Source organism: Hylobates moloch, unplaced genomic scaffold (genome assembly GCF_009828535.3).
Source record: "Hylobates moloch isolate HMO894 unplaced genomic scaffold, HMol_V3 SCAFFOLD_23, whole genome shotgun sequence".
NCBI lineage: Eukaryota > Metazoa > Chordata > Mammalia > Primates > Hylobatidae > Hylobates > Hylobates moloch.
The window spans coordinates 26,795,377-26,814,610 of NW_026652298.1; the positions used below are offsets into that span (position 1 = coordinate 26,795,377).

At 50.7% G+C, this 19,234-nt stretch overlaps 1 protein-coding gene across 1 annotated transcript in view; it reads right to left on the bottom strand.

Annotated features, from left to right (window-relative positions):
• Window positions 1–19,234, bottom strand: part of ABCC1 (ATP binding cassette subfamily C member 1) — a 104,677-nt gene that overhangs the window by 20,570 nt on the left and 64,873 nt on the right. The window contains 4 exon segments of the mRNA XM_058433932.1: window positions 56–373; window positions 3,543–3,750; window positions 8,266–8,401; window positions 12,255–12,345. Of these exon segments, the coding sequence (XP_058289915.1) occupies window positions 56–373; window positions 3,543–3,750; window positions 8,266–8,401; window positions 12,255–12,345 (753 nt within the window).

Below are 19,234 nucleotides of genomic sequence, written 5' to 3' on the forward strand. Positions count from 1 at the left end.
GGTAACACTGGTGTATAATGCGCAGTAGGGCTTGTCCTGAACACTAAGACCTCACCCTTTACCTGGACGAAGAAGTAGATGAGGCCGAGGGGCGGGATGATGATTGCGGCGATGGGCGTGGCCAGCAGGATAACGATGCAGGCACCGATGACGTTGAACAGGGAGCCCATGAACATCTTGATGACCTCCGGGATCATGGAGTCCACCGTGTCCAGCTCCTTGGAGAAGCGGTTCACCAGGTTCCCACTGGGGGTCCGCTCAAAGAAGCTCATGGGTGATCGCAGGATGCTGTGCAGCAGGTCCACGTGCAAAAAGCGGGAAGCCAAGATCCCCCCGATGGACACGGCCATGGAGTAGCCAAACACGGCGATCCCTGCAGACACTCAGAGTTAAACTCCACAATGCAGAGAGGGAGCTGACCAGGCACTGCAGGGAGGAGCGGCCATGTGGACGAGGCAGGCCTGGATTCCCAACTTCTAATAATAATAATAATGATGAGCCAGGCATGGTGGCTCACACCTGTAATCCCAGCACTTTGGGAGGCTGAAGCGGTTGGATCACTTGAGGTCAGGAGATCAAGACCAGCCTGGCCGACACAGTGAAACTCCATCTCTACTAAAAATACAAAAATCAGCCAGGCATGGTGGCGGGCGCCTGTAATCCCAGGTACTCGGGAGGCTGAGGCAAGGGAATTGCTTGAATCCAGGAGGTGGAGGTTGCAGTGAGCCAAGACTGTGTCACTCCACTCCAACATGGGTGACAGAGTGAGACTCCATCTCAAAAAAAAAAAAAAAAGATAATGATGATGGTGGCAGCTATTATTCAGAGGGTACTTCCTATGTGCTAAGCACTGTGCTGGGTTTTACATGTAACTAATTTTTAGGATGACTCTGAATAGCTTCTATTACTACCCAATTTACAGATAAGAAAACTGAAGTCCAGACAGGTGAATGCCTTTGCCCTTAGTATACTGTGCCTGTCAGAAGCAGAACTGGGATTTTAATCCAGACAGCCTGCTCTTAATCCACATGCCATATTCTTCTAGACCAGGGGTCCCCAACCCCCGGGCCACAGACTGGCAGCAGTTCATGACCTGTTAGGAACCAGGCCCCACAGCAGGAGGTGAGTGGTGGCCACCTCCTGAGCGTCACCGGCTGAGCTCTGCCTCCTGTGCGCTCAGTGGTGGCATTAGATCCTCCAGCAGTGTGAACCGCACATGCAAGGGACCTAGATTGTGCGCTTCTTAGGATAATCTAACTAATGCCTGATGATCTAAGGTGGAACAGTTTCATCCCGAAATCACCCCCCACCGTTTCCATGAAACCAGTCCCTGGTGCCAAAAAGGCTGGGGATCGCTGCTTTAGAACAGTGCTGAGATAATTTTCTGAAATGATGGAAATGATGGCTACTGAGCACTTGAAACGTGTCTAGTCTAATCGAATAAATCTTTCATTTTATTTTTCTTTTGAGATGGGGTCTCTCTCATCCTGTCACCCAGGGTGGAGTGCAGGGCTGTGATCACGGCTCACTGCAGCCTCGACCTCCTGGGCTCAAGCAATCCTCCCACCTCAGCCTCCTGAGTAGCAGGGATCACAGGCACGCACCACCATGCCCAGCGAATTTTTGTATCTTTTGTAGAAAGAGGGTTTTCCCATGTTGCCCAGGCTGGTCTTGAACCCCTGGACTAAGCAATCCACCTGCCTTGGCCTCTCAAAGTGTTGGGGTTACAGGTGTGAGCTACTGCACCCAACATTTATTTAATTTTAACAGTTGAAATTAAAATAGCCACCTGTGTCTCGTGACTACCGCACTAGACAGCACAGCTCTGGAACAGACATTGTTGCTGTGTGAGTTCAGGTAATACCACACCCTCTCTGTTCTCTACCTTCCCTCAATTATAATTTGTAGGCCACAGTCCTTTCCCCTAATGGCAAGGAAAGGGGAGGGTGGGGATTGAGAGACTCAAGGAATCCATGTGTGCTCTGCTACCAGTGGGTTTTCCCAAAACCACCTCCTGGAGATCCTGAGACATTGGTGGTTCTCTCAAACAATCCACAGGAGGGCGCTGTGCTTTCCAGAGCGGCAACTTCCTAGGAAGAGAGGCTTCCGTCTCGGCCTCCTTAATCAGGAAGACACCCAACAGGCAGGGGCTCAAGTGACAGGCTCTGGAGCCAATGCTGCCAAATCCCATCTCTGCCACTTACCAGCTATGGGACCTCCTACTCATCACTGAATCTCTCAGTTTCCTCATCTGTAAAATGGGACAATGACGCTGACCTCGGAGCAGTGTGGAATGTGAAGTCCCCACTTGGCAATGTGCCTGGCATACAGAAGTGCTCAAATGTGTCAAGACTATCCATTTACTGTGTGTATATCATATGGACCATACATGTGTATTTGCAAACATGGCTCACATACTGCACAGCACAGTGGATAACAGCGTGAGCTCCTCAGCCAGACTGCCTTGTTCAATGCCAATGCTGCCAAGTATTAGCTGTGTGACTTTCGGCAACTCACTCAACCTCTCTGGGCCTCAATTTCTGTATCTCCAAAATGAGGGAAATATTAACTCCTACCTCACAGGACTGCTGCAAGGATAAAATAAGTTAAAAGATGTGGAAGTGTTTAGAACAAATCCAAGCACCAAGTAAACGCTCCGTAAATGCCAGCTGTTATTATCAACACTGCTGCATTTGAGGACTCCCATAGGACCACACAGAACAGTAGAGAGCAGGAGTTTTTTTGTTTGTTTGATTTTTTGAGACATGGTCCGGCTCTGTCACCCAGGCTGGAGGGCAGTGGTGCAATCATAGGTCTAACTGTAGGCTCAAACTCCTGGGCTCAAGCAATCTTGTGACCTCAGCTGCCCAAATCGCTGAGACCACAAGCGCATACCACCACGTGCACCTGTAGTTTATTTTATTTATCTATTTTTTCTAGAAACAGGGTCTCACTATGTTGCCCAGGCTGGTCTCAAACATCTGACCTCAAGCGATCCTCTGACTTCAGCCTCCCAAAGTGTGGGATTACAGGTGTGAGCCACCATGCCTGGCCAACAGCAGAGTTTCTCAATCTTGTGACAACCAGAAGCATCTCCAGATATTGTCAAACAACCCTGAGGGACAACACTGCCCATAATTGGGAATTACTAGTATGAGCCAATTTCCGCCCTCACTCAGCAGGCAAAAGTCCGCATATGAGACCTCATGCAAGCTCTGTCACCGTGACAAAGCAAACAGGGTCAAGGCGGTCCTCCCAACCCTCAGTGCTTCCAGAGGCCTCTGTTCTCAACTGTCCTCATCTGTAAAATGGGCACACTAGAGCACTTCTCCCGTCTACCACCAAGGCCCATATGAACAAAGCACTCAAACACCCACTCTACAAATATCTGAGTGTCTACTAGCTGACAGCTACCACTCCTCTGGGTTTGGCTTGGTTTGGGGTCCCACAAAACCCTGAGGACTCTAAGGATCCATTTCTACAATTAGACAAAGCCACGACAGGGGCCCAAATCAGGCGGGGTGGGAGACAGTGGCACCAACCTTGTGAAATGCCCAGGGCTCCATAGACGCTCAGCCGGACTTTCGTGTGCTCCTGGGTCCCGTTGACGATGGGGTCATCAGTCCAGAGACTGAGCCAATAGTTGGAAGCCAGCGCGGACACATGGTTACACATGAAAAGGAAGATGCTGAGAAAGGAGATGAAGAGTCCGATGGCCTTCATGTAGTCCCAGTACACGGAAAGCTTGACCTGGACACCACAGGAGATAAGGCAGCTTAGCACATGCACGCACCCAGCCCCAGCCCCACAAGGTCAGGGGCTTCACCAGCACCGCGCCACCCAGCTGCCTGCCTTTGCTCCCAGGTAGAATACCCCTCCCCTTTAGCTATTCGACAAAGTCAGCAGTAAACAAAGTCCAGGGCCAGACGCTGTGGCTCACACCTGTAATCCCAACATTTTGGGAGGCTGAGGCGGGCAGATCAACTGAGGTAGAGAGTTCGAGACCAGCCTGGCCAATATGGCAAAACCCTGCCCTCTACTAAAAATATAAAGTTAGCCGGGTGTGGTGGTCGGCACCTGTAATCCCAGCTAATTGGAAGGCTGAGGCAGGAGAATTCCTCGAACCCAGGAGGCAGAGGTTGCAGCAGTGAGCCAAGATCGCCCCACTGCACTCCAGCCTGGGCGACGGAGCGAGACTCCGTCTCAAAAAAAAAGAGACAAACTCAGGGTCTCTGCCCTCATGCATGGAGCTTCCAGTCGCCTGGCGAGATTGGCTCCCATAAAATCATCCCAGATAAATGCATCATCACAGACAAGGGCTGTAAATGGCGCACAATTCCACGTGAGTATAAAATAGGACATCCTGACCTAACGCAGTCTAGAGAGGTATTGGGGGAGGTTTTCTTCCAGGAAGTGACATTAAAGAGTTAAACCAAGGCTGGGCACAGTGGCTCACGCCTGTGGTCCCAGCACTTCGGTAGGCTGAGGCGGGTGGATTACCTGAGGTCAAGAGTTCAAGACCAGCCTGACCAACATGGTGAAACTTCTTCTCTACTAAAATACAAAAACTAGCTGGGCATAGTGGTAGGCACATGTAATCTCAGCTACTCGGGAGGCTGAGGCAAGAGAATCGCTGGAACCCAGGAGGCGGAGGTTAAAGTGAGCCGAGAATGCGCCACTGCACTCCAGCCTAGGCGACAGAGTGAGACTGTCTCTAAAAAATAAAAAATAAATAAAGAGTGCTGGGCATCGTGGCTCACATTCCTGTGATCCCAGCACTTTGAGGGGCTGTGGCCAGTGGATCACCAGAGGTCAGGAATCCAAGACCAGCCTGGCCAACATGATGAAACCTCATCTCTACAAAAAACACAAAAATCAGTCGGGTGTGAGGGCATGTGCCTGTAGACTGAGGCACAAGAGTCGCTTGAAGCCAGGAGGTGGAGGTTGCACTGAGCCAAAATTACACCACTGCACACCAGCCTGGGTGACAGAGGCAGACACTGCCTCCAGGAGAAAAAAAAAAAAAGGAGTTAAACCAGCTGAAAATGGAAAAAAGGTGGCAGAACCAGCATGTGCAAAGGCCCTGAGGTAGGAGGAAACACAGTGCATCTGGGGAACTGAGAGAAGGCACTGGTGGCTGGAGCCAGGAGATCATGGGGCAGCAAGGAACAAGAGGCTGGAAAAACCAGTCGCAGTCAGACCACACACGGCCTGGGAGACTCGGGTCAGGATTCCAACTTTTATGCCAAGACTGACAGAAAGCAGAAGCCACCAATAAGTTTTAAGCAATGTGTGACATGTTGCCTGGCAACCAAGGCCAAATGTCACCTCCAAGCCACAACTGGGCCAGCCTCCCCCAACTCTTTTCACTCTGAGCACAGAATACCATCTCACCCATCTTCGCAGGGCCCAGTTCGCTCCAGGAGGTGAAGGTTGGAGTTTCTTTCCCTCCTATATTCCCTGTGGAGCCCAGCATGGGGCTGAACAAATGTGTCTAGCCGCCTGACATGAGAGACAGGGCAATCTGCTTTAGGCCAGCCCCCACCTAAACCACCTGGCTTGGTTTCAAGAAATTCCAGGGATCTTTACCCATGTCTGTGCTCATTGTCATTTCAAGCTTTTCATGCTGAATTTTGGGTCATAAAAATCATCTGGACTGGGTGCGGTGGCTCACACCTATAATGCCAGCACTTTGGGAGGCCAAGGAAGGAAAATCATTGAGCCCAGGAGCTTGAGACCAGCCTGGGAAACACAGTAAGACCCCGTCTCTACGAAAAATTTTTTAATTAGCTAGGTGTGGTGGTCCACACGTATAGTCCCAGCTGCTCAGGAAGCTGAGCTAGGAGGACCTCTTGGTCCCAGAAGCTTAAGGCTGCAGTGAGCGTTGGTCACACCACTGCACTCCAGCCTGAGTGACACAGTGAGGCCCTGCCCCTCACCTGAAAAAAAAAACAAACATCATCTGACCCTACGGTCTAGCTGAAAGGTAGCAGGTGAAAGATAACAGGTCTGATGTATAACTGATTGCTTCCTTTTGAGTTTTCAAGCCTCCATTCCGGAAAATGAAATATGTGGGCGAGGAGACAGGTCATAATTAAGAACGTGTTTACTTCACCACTTGGCTTTGTCATGCAGCCAAGCGGCCTGCCGTCCCGTCCCTGAAATTAGCCTGCAGCATTCAGGAACCTCTTTCTCATGAGTAGTGGAATGTGGTGGGCTCAGGGGTCAGAAATGACAAGTGTGTGGCCAGGTGTGGTGGCTCACATCTGTAATCCCAGTACTGTAGGAGGCGGGCCAGTCACTTGAGCCCAGGAGTTCAAGACCAGCCTGGGCAACAGGGTGAAACCTCATCTCTACAAAAAAATAAAAATTAGTCAAGCGTGGTGGTGCACACATGTAGTCCCAGCTACTTGGAAGGCTGAGGTGGGAGAATCACTTGAATCTGGGAGGTGGAGGCTGCAGTTAGCCATGATTGTGCCACTGCACTCCATCCTGGGTGACAGAGTCAGACCTTGTCTCAGAAAAAAAAAAGAAAACACGTTTAAAAAAAAAAAAAAAAAAGGCTGGGTACAGTGGCTCATGCCTGTAATCCCAGCACCAGCACTTTGGGAGGCTGAGGCAGGCAGATCACAAGGTCAGGAGTTTGAGACGAGCCTGGCCAACAACAGTGAAACACTGTCTCTACCAAAAATACAAAAATTAGCTGGGCATGGTGGCGCAGGCCTGTAGTCCCAGCTACTCGGGAGGCTGAGGCAGGAGAATCGCTTGAACCCAGGAGGCGGAGGTTGCGGTGAGCTCAGATTGCGCCACGGCACTCCAGCTTGGGCAACACAGCAGGACTTCGTCTCAAAAAAAAAAAAAAAGAAGCAGAAATGAGGAGCGTGTAGTGCCTGGCTCCACTCTTGGTCCAACTTTGACAAGTTACAAGCCCCCTGGCTTTGATGTTCCTTGAATATAAAATTGGAGTTAAATGAGGATTAAATGGGCCTGGCATCTGTGGCCCTTCCTTCCCATTTCCTGTGATTTGGGGTAACTTCTCTGGCTTCCTGGAGGGTTACTAAGGGTAAGGCGAGAGGACACCAGAGTCACCTCTGCCCCTTGTTACCGTCCTGACTGTGATGACAAGTTAGGGAAGAAGCCAGGAACAGACAGTTCTGGGAAGCTCTGGACACATCCGGGCGGATCTAAGAGAAAGTGCCCCAGCCTCACTCCCCCGCTACCACCTTTCATGGTTTTTTTTTTTGTTCTTCTTTATCGGCATACTTATTTTTTACCTACTTTAAAAATTCCATTCCCTATTTTTTTTTTTAAAAAACATAACCACATTTATTTTTAAAAATAAACTTTGGATCACCACCATAAATGGAGAATTATTAACACTTGCCCAAAATAGACAATCTTTAAAAACAATAACACAGGAGCTCAAAACCCGGTCTCCTTGTTACAAAGAGAGGCTAGTGGTTGTTAGGTACTGAAGGCAGGGTAGGACCCAGCTGGGACTTTCTCAGGGACCTAATCATTAGGACCAAATGAGAAATAAAAAAACACGCAGGGCGCGGTGCTCACGCCTGTAATCCCAGCACTTTGGGAGGCCGAGGTGGGTGGGTCACCTGAGGTCAGGAGTTCAAGACCAGCCTGGCCAACATGGCGAAACCCTGTCTCTACTAAAAATACAAAAATTACCTCGGCGAGGTAGCGAGTTTCTGTAATCCCAGCTACTCAGGAGGCTGAGGCAGGAAAATTGCTTGAACCCAGGAGGCAGAGGTTGTAGTGAGCCCAGATTGCACCACTGCACTCCAGCCTTGGCAACAGAGTGAGACTGTCTCAAAAAAATAAAAACAAAAAGAAGAAATGAAACAAACATTCACCTGTCATTTAATGGACACCATCTCATGCACAACTGGACACCCTCTCATGCACAACTGAACCCCAGATTGCAGGAAGCCCTGATTTAAGGCATCCAGCTCGCCTCTAGCAAATGAGACCCCCTGAGTTGCTCAGGCAGTCAGAAGAGCAGAGACTGTAAGTACTAACCCTGGAGCCTGCCAGGGTTCAAATCCCAGTTCTGCCGCTGACCAGCAGTGACCGTGGGTAAGTCACTTAGCCTCTCTGGCCTCAGTTTCTGGTGCTGTAAACAGTACTTTCAGCGGTGTGTTGTGATGGACAGGTGAGTTAACATAGACAAGGCACTTTGCACAGTGCCCAGTGCACAGTGTGCGCTCTATAAACTCCAGCCACTGTCATCATTTAAGGAGCGAATCTCACCTGCCCCGTCTGCGCCTTGTCAGCCTCCACCAGCTTCCAGGTCTCCTCCTTCTTGGCCCCAGCTTTCTGCAGTTCTGCGGTGCTGCTGTGGTGCCTGCTGATGTCCCCGCTATAGGAGGAGGAGCTGCTGAGCTGTCTGGAGAAGCAAAGCACAAGGGTGTCAACCGCATGGATGCCTTGGGCAGGGTCAGAGGGCTCCCTGCTGGGACTGCTACTGTGGGTCTGAACCATGGCATAAGACGTGGAGTGTTTCTACATACACACATGTAAACATATATATGAATATGTGAACATGTGCACCACACCCCACCATGTCATTCCCCAGGGTTATAGATCAATTAGAATTGATCTCAAAAAAAAAAAAAAAGCCAATAAAAGATAAAACAGCGTATCGTAGATCATTTTTCACACATGAAAAAGATTCAAAATGTAACACATGATGAAAAGCACAGGGCAAAGTACCCAGCTAGTTCGATTTTCTTGTTTTACAAATGTGGTGGACGTTGGGGTGGCATCTTGCCCTGACTGCTCCTTCACGCAAGCATGTTACTCAGAAAGCATTATTTGGCCAGGTGCGGAGGCTCACACCTGTAATCCCAGCACTTTGGGAGGCCGAAACGGGCGGATCACTTGAGGCCAAGAGTTCAACACTAGCCTGGCCAACATGGTGAAACCTTGTCTCTACTAAAAATACAAAAATTAGCCAGGCATGGTACCATGCCAACTACTCGAGAGGTTGAGGCAGGAGAATCACTTGAATCCCAGAGGCAGAAGTTGCAGTGAGCCGTGAGTGCACCACTGCACTCCAGCCTCAGCGACAGAGTAAGACCCTGTCTCCAAAAAAATAAATAAATAAATAAAAAGCACTTTTTGCACATCAGTGGTCATCAGCTTTATGCAGACCCCCAGAGATTATCACAGATTGCGTTGCCCACAGTTTTATCTTCAGTGGCTGACATCACGCCACCGCACACCGCACTCTAGCCTGGGTGACAGAGGGAGACTCATGTCAAAAAAAAAAAAAAAAAGAAACGAAACTATGGAGGCCATGCAAAACACAGCTGTGGCTCACTGCCGTGGAAACTTCTACACTTTCCTCTACCTACTTAACTCCTGCACAAGATTACAAGCTAACTGAGGTCAGGAGCCCCATGTGAGTCATCCCTGTCATCCCTGCACCCCCAGAACTGTGTCCCCTGAAAACACTTCCTGAAGGCCGAATAAACCTCCACCACCTCCCCTCTTTCAACTAGGGCCAGGGGGTGGGTAACCTCTCCTTACCCATGAGATCTGTGCAAAGGTCTTTAGTTAAGGCCTAGTGAGGTGGAAGTGGCCATCAAATCCGAAAGCAAGAGTGAGTTTTCAGGGAGTGGCAGAGGGAAGAATCAGAACCAACTCTGGACGAAATCTACAATTCAGATGGGGAGCTGGGGCTTCCTGCTTCATGACCTAGGACTTCACAAATCCACACATCTCGACAGAAAATCTTACATCCTTCCACACTCATGCACTGTCTGGAGCCTCCCACTAGAATTTAGGCTGTGTAAGATTGAGAGATGACAGCGTGCTGGCAGCCCTCACAGCCCTCGCTCACTCTCGGCGCCTCCTCGGCCTTGGCGCCCACTCTGGCCACGCTTGAGGAGCCCTTCAGCCTGCTGCTGCACTATGGAACCCCTTTCTGGGCTGGCCAAGGCCAGAGCCGGCTCCCTCAGCTTGTGGGGAGGTGTGGAAGGAGAGATGGGGGTGGGAACCAGGGCTGCACACAGCGCTTGCAGGCCAGCGCTAGTTCCAGGTGGGTGTGGGCTCCACGAGCCCTGCACCCAGAATGGCTGGCCAGTCCCGCCGGCCCCGGGCAGTGAGGAGCTTAGCACCCGGGCCAGCAGCTGCTGCGCTCAATTTCTCGCCGGGCCCTAGCTGCCTCCCCGCAGGACAGGGCTCAGGACCTGCAGCCCGCCATGTGAGCCTCCCCCACTCCCTGCCATGGGCTCCTGCGAGGCCCGAGCCTCCCCGACGAGTGCCGCCCCCTGCTCCACGGCGCCCAGTCCTATCGGCTGCCCAAGGGCTGAGGAGTGAGGGCACATGGTGCGGGACTGGCAGGCAGCTCCACCTGCGGCCCCAGTGTGGGATCCACTGGGTGAAGCCAGCTGGGCTCTTGAGTCTGGTGCAGACTTGGAGAACCTTTATGTCTAGCTAAGGGATTGTAAATACACCAATCAAGGTTTGTAAACACACCAATCAGCACCCTGTGTCTAGCTCAGGGTTTGTGAATGCACCAATCAACACTCTGTATCTGGCTAATCTAGTGGGGATGTGGAGAACTTTTGTATCTAGCTCAGGGATTATAAACATACCAATCAGCACCCTCTCAAAACAGACCAATCAGCTCCCTGTAAAACAGACCAATTGGCTCTCTGTAAAATGGACCAATCAGCAGGATGTGGGTGGGACCAGATAAGAGAATAAAAGCAGGCTGCCACAGCCAGCAGTGGCAACCCGCTCGGGTTCCCTTCCACGCCGTGGAAGCTTTATTGTTTCATTCTTTGCAATAAATCTTGCTGCTGCTCACTCTTTGGTTCCACATTGCCTTTATGATCTGTAACACTCACCATGAAGGTCTGCAGCTTCACTCCTGAAGACAGCAAGACCACAAACCCAGTGGGAGGAATGAACGACTCTAGATGCGCTGCCTTATGAGCTGTAACACTCACCGCAAAGGTCTGTAGCTTCACTCCTGAAGCCAGTGAGACCATGAACCCACCAGAAGGAACAAACTCCAAACACATTCAAACAGCAGAAGGAATAAACTCCAGACACACCGCCTTTAAAAACTGTAACACTCACTGCAAGGGTCCGCGGCTTCATTCTTGATGTCAGTGAGACCAAGAACCCACCAATTCCGGACACAAGATGATAACAATGGCAAAAGCAACATCTACCAAGTGTTTGTCTGTTCCAGGCACAGTGCTAGGCCGCATCGTCTTTGCTCTCTCCTGACCGCTATAGCAACTGCAGGTCTGCGATCCTTTCTCAAATCTCCACGGTCAGGTATGTTTAGGCTCTGACTTTGTCAATTTTTGTTGTTGTTTTGCTGTTTTCTGTTGTTGTTTTTGTTTTCTTTTGTTTTTGTTTTTTGAGATGGAGTCTCGCTCTGTCACCCAGGCTGGAGTGCCATGGCGCCATCTCGGCTCACTGCAATCTCCACCTCCTGAGTTCAAGCGATTCTCGTGCCTCAGCCTCCCGAGTAGCTGGGACCACAGGCGCCTGCCACCGAGCCTGGCTAATTTTTGTATCTTTAGTAGAGACAGGGTTTCATCATGTTGGCCAGGCTGGTCTTCAACTCCTGTCCTCAGGTGATCCGCCCGCCTCAGCCTCCCAAAGTGCTGGGATTATAGGCATGAGCCACCATGCCTGGCCGACTTAGCCAGTTTTTTAAAAGCTAGTATGGTTAATATACTGCATACGCTATAAATCCCCAGGGATCTAAGGAAGCCCTCTATAATCAAACACAAGCATACTTCCCTTTTTGTACAGATGGGGTCTTTCCCAGTGTGGTCTCAAACACCTGGCCTCAAGCGATCCTCCTGCCTCAACCTCCCAAAGTGCTGAGACTACAAGCATGAGCCACTACACCTGGCCTTGAGACAGTTTTAAATCGAATGCTACTTCACAAAGCCTGAACCTTCCAGGCCCCAGCAAGAGACCTGAGTGAAGACCCACACCATGTAGGGAACGCGAGTGTCAGAAGCGTGGACAGATGGTTAAATCATGAGGCCTGTGTGAGTTGTGCGACCTGGCAACAAGAGTGCCACATTCCTTCCTTGGGCCTCTGTACTCTGAAAAAAGCAAGGTCCTTGGAGGATTTGGGAGGGAAGGTAGATAGTCCAGGCCTTCCAGGACCCCAGGGGGCTGAGGCCTTTTTTTGTCCCTCCTCTTGTCCGCCCATTGGCAGGGCAGGGTCCTCGGGTTGGGGCCTCCCTCCCCGCCCTTACCTCTGCAGTTGCTTCCCTGCACTGTCCGTCACCAGCATGCCATTCTCCATTTGCTTTGCTTCCTTCCCTGGACCGCTGACGCCCGGGACCCCTGGCAGAAGAGAGACAAAGGGGGCAAGTGGGGTTACATGAGCCAGATGCTAAAACCAAGGGCAACAAAAACCGGCCACTTCAGGGAGGAAATCGCAGAGCACCTGGCCACCGGGATGATCAGAAAGTAGGAGACCTGCTCTGCAGAGGCCATGAACAGGCTGTCTGGTTGTGGGGCGGGTGGTACCTGGAGCTCAGTCCCTTGGGGTAGGGACAGTGCTTTCCAACAGTGCAGAGGGCTCCATCCACTGAGGGCACTGGGCCTGAGCCAGCATCCTGCGCCAGCAGCAATGGGTAAAACTCAGCCCAGAAAACAGTAGCTCCGCTGTGTTAAGCTCACTTCCTAGGACCAGGATGCAGGGAACGGCATGAGGGAAAAGGCACAGCCCCGTGATTCCCAAGCATTGAAAGAAGAGGTGATATTCACGTAGATAACCAATTTGACAAGGGCATCAGCCAACAGGCAGAGGCCCAGAGACCCCTGTAGTGCCAGGAGTTAACCCTTCAGTTCCTAGACCACAGAGAGGTCCCAAGAGTTCAGGGTAAAAGGTACCTGGGGCAGTGGCTGTTTCCACAGTAATAAAGTATTTCAACATTTGAACAACTGGGGAACCGAGTTCTGCCAACAACCAGGTGAGCTTCAAAGTGGACCCTTCCCTGATTGAGTCTTCAGATGAGACTCCAGCCCTGGCAGATGCCTTGGTTGCAGACTTAGGAAGGACCCTGATAAGGACACCAAGGGACACAGCAGCTGGATATCTGCCCTGATCCCAGGAAGAATCCACCCAGCATCAACAATAATCACCGGAACATCAACAATGACAATGACAGCCAACATTTATCAAGTGCACTCGGGCACCGTGTGTTGTGTCAAAACAGATCATATCTCTTTCCCGGTTCACAATAACTCAGTGATGATGATGACTACTGCCCCCATTCTGCACTGACTGCCTCATTCTTTGGTGCCAGGAGAGAAAGCAGCACAACGTAAGGCACCAAAGGGCTGACCCCAGGAAAGGTGGGAGAGGACAAAGGACAGAAAATACAAAAGTGATAAATATGCAGCCAGCAGCACAGTCAGGGTGACCCTGGGAACATGCTCAGGTGACACGAATAAAAGCAGAGCTCAAAAATGCAAAATCTTGCAGAAATAGCCACAGGGAGACACAGACACAACTGGAAGGGAAGAGGGGGCTGCAGATCATTCCTGGACTCAGGGAGGCACTCCATGCCAGGGATTCTCAGTCTTGGTTGTAAATGAGTCACAGGGGGGCTGTATAAATGAGCAGGTGGCGGTCGGGTATGGTGGCTCATGCCTGTAATCCCCAGCACTTTCGAGGCCGAGGCGGGCAGATCGCTTGAGGCCAGGAGTTCGAGGCCAGCCTGGCCAACATGGAAAAACGCCATCTCTGTTCTAAAAATACAAAAATTAGCTGGGCGTGGTGGTGGGCGCCTGTAATCCCAGCTACTCGGGAGGCTGAGGCTCTAGAATCGCCTGAACCTGGGAGGCAGAGGTTGCAGTGAGCTGAGATCATGCTACTACACTCCAGCCTGGGAGACAGAGCGAGACTCTGTCTCAAAAAAAATAAAAAATAAAAATAAAAAAAAATCTAAAAATACGAATAAAAGAAAAAAAACCCAAAAAATTAAAATTAAAAAATGAGCAGGTGCCCTCGTGTCCAGCCCAGCCCCTGCTGTGACTCTCAATTAGAGCACACTCTGGTAACTGTGATGTGTGGGACGTGTTCTCTCACTTCCTGGCTGTGCACCTTGGGGAAATGATAAACCTCTCTGAGCCTCATCTTCCACATCTGCAAAACAGGAACAGCAGCAGACCCAACCTTCATTCAAAAGAGGGTGAAACGAGATCGCACGTAGTGCCTGGCACAGCGACTGTTCAGTGATGGCAACCCCCGTGTTGCTTATTACTAAATACATTTTTAAACACGTTCTACAGAGAATTCTAGGCACAGCCAGGAACTGAGAACCTGTGCTTTAAACATTCCCTTTAATGTCAGCATCTGTTTTGTCTAAACTAACTAAACACTAAATTAAAAAACAAACAAATAAACAAAACACAAATAGCCGTATCACCCAGGAAAGAAGAGTGATACCAAGCAGGACTTCCCATGCAGCCAGTCCTCACAACATGTGTGACACTGGGAACCAGCCATGCCCTTAACCACCTTTCTCTGTGCAGGGATGAGAATGTTCCAGAACACTTCCAGGGACCCCCATCTGGAGGCTGCATGCCGCAGAGAGCCCCCCCTCTCCTACCAGCAGCCTCAGGCCGCCCTCCTATAAGCCTTAGCCTTCACTTCTGTTCCTCACTGAGCACAGCTACCACGGTCAGCTGGGAGCTTCTGCAGGCATGCAGTGCTCGCTAAGGCTGCCTCACCCTCTCAACCCACCAATTAGCCCACAGGTTGAACTGGGCAGCTGGAAAATTCCACTCTGCATGGAGGAGGACCAAGCGCCTAAGAGGAGGAATCTGAACATCGGTTAGTCCACCATCCTGTCAGCCTTTTTCTTTTTTTTCTTGTCTTGAGACAAGGTCTTCTCTGTCGCCCAGGCTGGAGTGCAGTGGTGCGATCTTGGCTCACTGCAACCTCTGCCTCTTGGGTTCAATCGATCCTCCCACCTCAGCCTCCCAGGAAGCTGGGATTACAGGCATGCACCACTGTGCCTGGCTAATTCTTTTGTATTTCTAGTAGAGACGGGGTTTCACCATGTTGGCCAGGCTGGTCTCAAACCCCTGACCTCAGGTGATCCACCCACCTCGGCCTCCCAGAGTACTGGGGTTACAGGTGTGAGCCACTGTGCCTGGCCCCCTGTTGGCTTTTTGAAGGGATCAGCTCTCCCTCTTCCTACAGCCTTGGTGGGCCTGTCAATCAGGGTGCCTCAGATTCCCCCAGCCAAGGTGGGCACTATCTGAGGTTGCCCCCTAAAAGCCCCTCTCCCAGGATTTGAATCATCATAAGTGGTCTACAAGGACCAAGGACAGTTCAAGTTCACCCGTCCTAAAAGAGTCTAGTCTCCCAGAGTTCCCATTTCCTGAGTCCTACTTGCTCGGTTCTGCCTTTGATTCATGAGTTACCTGGTATCCTTCCAGGAAACACCCTCTGTTTGTTTAAGGTGGCAAGATTTAGCTTCTGCTGCTTACAAAAAAACCCTTGGCTGGGACCCTAAGCCACACACTGCAGAAGGCAGGAGGGACGGGTCCAGTCTGGCCAATGGAATTCCAATAGGTGACATCCCGCTTCAGGGTCCCCACCACCACCTGCTGTAGTTCCCCAACAGGTGCTGATCACCCTGCATTGTCTGGGCCCATGTGTGTCTTGACTGTGCCCCAGGATGCATGGGTGGCAGCTCACAATCAAACTGTTGCCATTTATTGTCCATCCACTGTGTGCCAGGCACTTCATAAGCATGGTCCCCTCGAGGCATGCTGGTCACGGTAACGTGACGCATGAAACAGTAAAGCTTATCCAAGGTCATCAGTGACAATAAAGGGATCTGGGGACTCAGGCTGTATCCCCCAGTGCCAGCCTCAACGCCAGACACACAGTAGGTACCCAGTAAATGTGTGCTAATGAACCAATGAACAACCGGAGGGGTGAAAACACAGACATCTGAGGGCACCTCCCCAGACATGCAGTGACAGTCTCGGCCTGTCTCTGGCCTCATTCTATGAGCCGAGCCAACTCCAACCTGGGCAGTACTGACCTGCTTCCTCCTCGTCCATCACTTTGCTGCCTGGGAATTCAGAAGACCCAAGATATTGTTAAGAAGCAAAGCAAAACTCCCGCCCTAAGCCTCTATCTAAATAAAGGAGTGAAGGGACTGTCTTTCCTAAAGGGGGAGGGGCAAGAATGGCTGAAGGGTCTGCTCCATTTCTGCCTCAGTTTCCTCATCCCACACGTGCTGGGTGGATCCAGGACAAGCACACTGCCCAAGACCAACCCCTTTTTTCAAAGTCATAACTGTGTTGGGTTTTTGTTTGTTTGTTTGTGACAGAGTTTCACTCTTTAGCCCAGGCTGGAGGGAAGTGGTGTGATCTTAGCTCACTGCAACCTCCGCCACCCAGGTTCAAGCGATTCTCCAGCCTCAGCCTCCCAAATATCTGGGATTACAGGTGCCCGCCACCACACCTGGCTAATTTTTGTATTTTTAGTAGAGAAGGGGTTTTGCCATGTTGGCCAGGCTGGTCTCAAACTCCTGACCTCAGGTGATACACCTGCCTTGGCCTCCCAAAGTGCTAGGATTACAGGCGTGAGCCACCATGCCTGCCCAAAGTCATAACTGTGTTTAACCATAAATAGAGCTAAACAAACAACACAGACCAACCTTCAGTCTTCAGGCTTGTTTTTACGCAGGAGAGGAAAAGAAATAAAGTGTTACAGTAGGCAGGCCAGGCATGACACTGGGAGGTGGCATGGGCATCAGCTCCAGCCCCTTTGAGGACAGACATTGCTCCTGAGAGGGGCTGGCCCCACTCAGAGTCAGATGCACATGTACCCAAGAGGAGAAGAGAAGGTGACTTAGCCCAGATATCACCCTGGACCCTCCCAGGCTGGGATGGGGGCTCCTTCTCTGAGATTTTCCAGGCCCTCAAGCACCCCTCCATCACTGCATTTAGCACTGTGATACCCTTAATTGTTTGGTGTTTGTCTCTCCCATCAGACTGTGAGCTCTCAAGGGCGTGAAGTGGGTCTTATCCATCACTGTATTACCAGCACCTGGCACAGCAGGTGGCCAAGTGCAGTTACACAGGATGCACACTGCACAACTCAAGGTGGGGGGGGCACCATTCCACACAGAGGCTCACGTACCAGGTGGCCTTGTGGCACACAGCAGGCACTCGGTACACACCTGACAGACAGATGGACAGACTGACAAGTATACAGTCAAGTCAAGAAGCAGAGCTGACTTCCCATTGCCAGAGGGGCCCCTCTCATAGGCAGGACTGACAAAGCTGGTTTCTAAAGCAGACCTGAGAAAGGGGTGAAATCCACTCCTATTTTCTCCTAGTCTGAGGTATTTATGCTGCTGTGTAAACATCCAAAGCCCTCCAGCCTACCCACTGCTTATGTAGGACATGCCTTGAACAGCCAAGGCGCGATTCATCCACTCACTTATTTAACACATTTACTGAGTGTCTACTATGTGTCAGGCTCTCTTCTTAGTCCTGGGGATGGAGAGACAACCAAAAAGCCCTCAGAGCAGCCGGGCGCTATGGCTCATGCCTGTAATCCCCGCACTTTGGGAGGCTGAGGCAGGTGGATCACTTGAGGTCCAGAGTTCGAGACCAGCCTGACCAATGTGGCAAAACGCCGTCTCTACTAAAAACACAAAAATTAGCCGGGTGTGGTGGCGGGCATCCGTAATCCCAGCTACTTGGGAGGCTGTGGCAGGAGAATCACTTGAACCCGGGAGGCGGAGGTTGCAGTGAGCCGAGATCGCACCACTGCACTCCAGCCTGGGCAACAGAGTGAAACTCCCAAAACAAAGAAAACAAAACAAACAAAAAACAAACAAAAAAACCCTCAGATCTTAAATTCCAAAGGAAGAGACCAACAATAAACGAACAAGTAGATCCGTAATTTACTCCAGGCAGCAGTAAGTGCCACAAAGAAATCAAAGCAGGGAAGAAGAGAGAAATGAAGGCTGGGGGCTAGGGTGGAGAATGCTATAAAGTAGCAAGAATTCTTTCTCTTTTTTTAAAGCAAACACATGAAACTTGAAATTCAATGACTGTCACGGAGTTCATGCAACCACCAGGTGCTGGGTTTTGGATGCTGTCAAGCCAGGTGCTGTTTCTACCCTTGACCCACGTTAAGTGCTGCCCCGGGTCTGTGTATTCCGCTGCCAGCCCTCTCACTGTTTATTCTACCAACACTGCCTTTACTCAAGAAGGTTCTGGAACTCTGCTTGGGCGAGGTCCAGCAGGCCAGCCTTCCCGGAGGGATGAATTCAACTCACAGCTTTATAGTCAACGCCTCATTTTTGACCAAAAACGGCATTCACTGGCTGCCTCACCGACCTTCTCCCCCAGCCTCGGCAGAGAAAGCTCTTCATCCTCAAAAGAGGAAGAAATCCGGCCTCTGAGGACAGCCAGAAGGAATGTGGGGGTCTGTCTGATGAACTCTGTCGGCAGCTGCTCTGTGCTGACAACCAATTTCTGTAACTTGGGGAGATGCTTATGGCCCATTGTTAAGAAAAGAAATCAAACGGTGGCAGGAGACGAGAAAACTCTATGACATGCTCTCAAGCCTGTCAAGGGAAAAGGCCTAGGAAGGAAGGACAGGTGAAAAAGATGCCAAAGCCAACAGCGGCTCCCCTTCTGGGCAGTGAGGGCAGAAGGATGTTCTTTTTCGGGACTTTTTTTTTTTTTTAGACAGAGTCTCGCTCTGTTACCCAGGCTAGAGTGCAGTGGCACAATCTTGGCTCACTGCAAGCTCTGCCCCCTGGGTTCACGCTATTCTCCTGCCTCAGCCTCCTGACATTTTTATATTTTTAGTAGAGATGGGGTTTCACCATGGTGGCCAGGCTGGTCTCAAACTCCTGACCTCAGGTGATCCGCCTACCTTGGCCTCCCAAAGTCCTGGCATTACAGATATGAGCCACCTTTTTTCCTGATTCTTTGTACTCTTCTGTAGTTTGCAAATGTCTACAATGAGCACATGCTGTTTTTATAATCATTAAGAAAAACTCGGTAAATACTCGTGAGGGAAAAATATTTGCCATGAGGTTAACAGATGGTTCAAGCAAGGTTTTGAAAAATGGCCACAGGCCAGGTGCCGTGTCTCATGCTTGTAATCCCAGCATTTTGGGAGCTCAAGGTGGGAGGATCGCTTGAGCCCAGGAGTTCAAGACCAGCCTGGGCAACA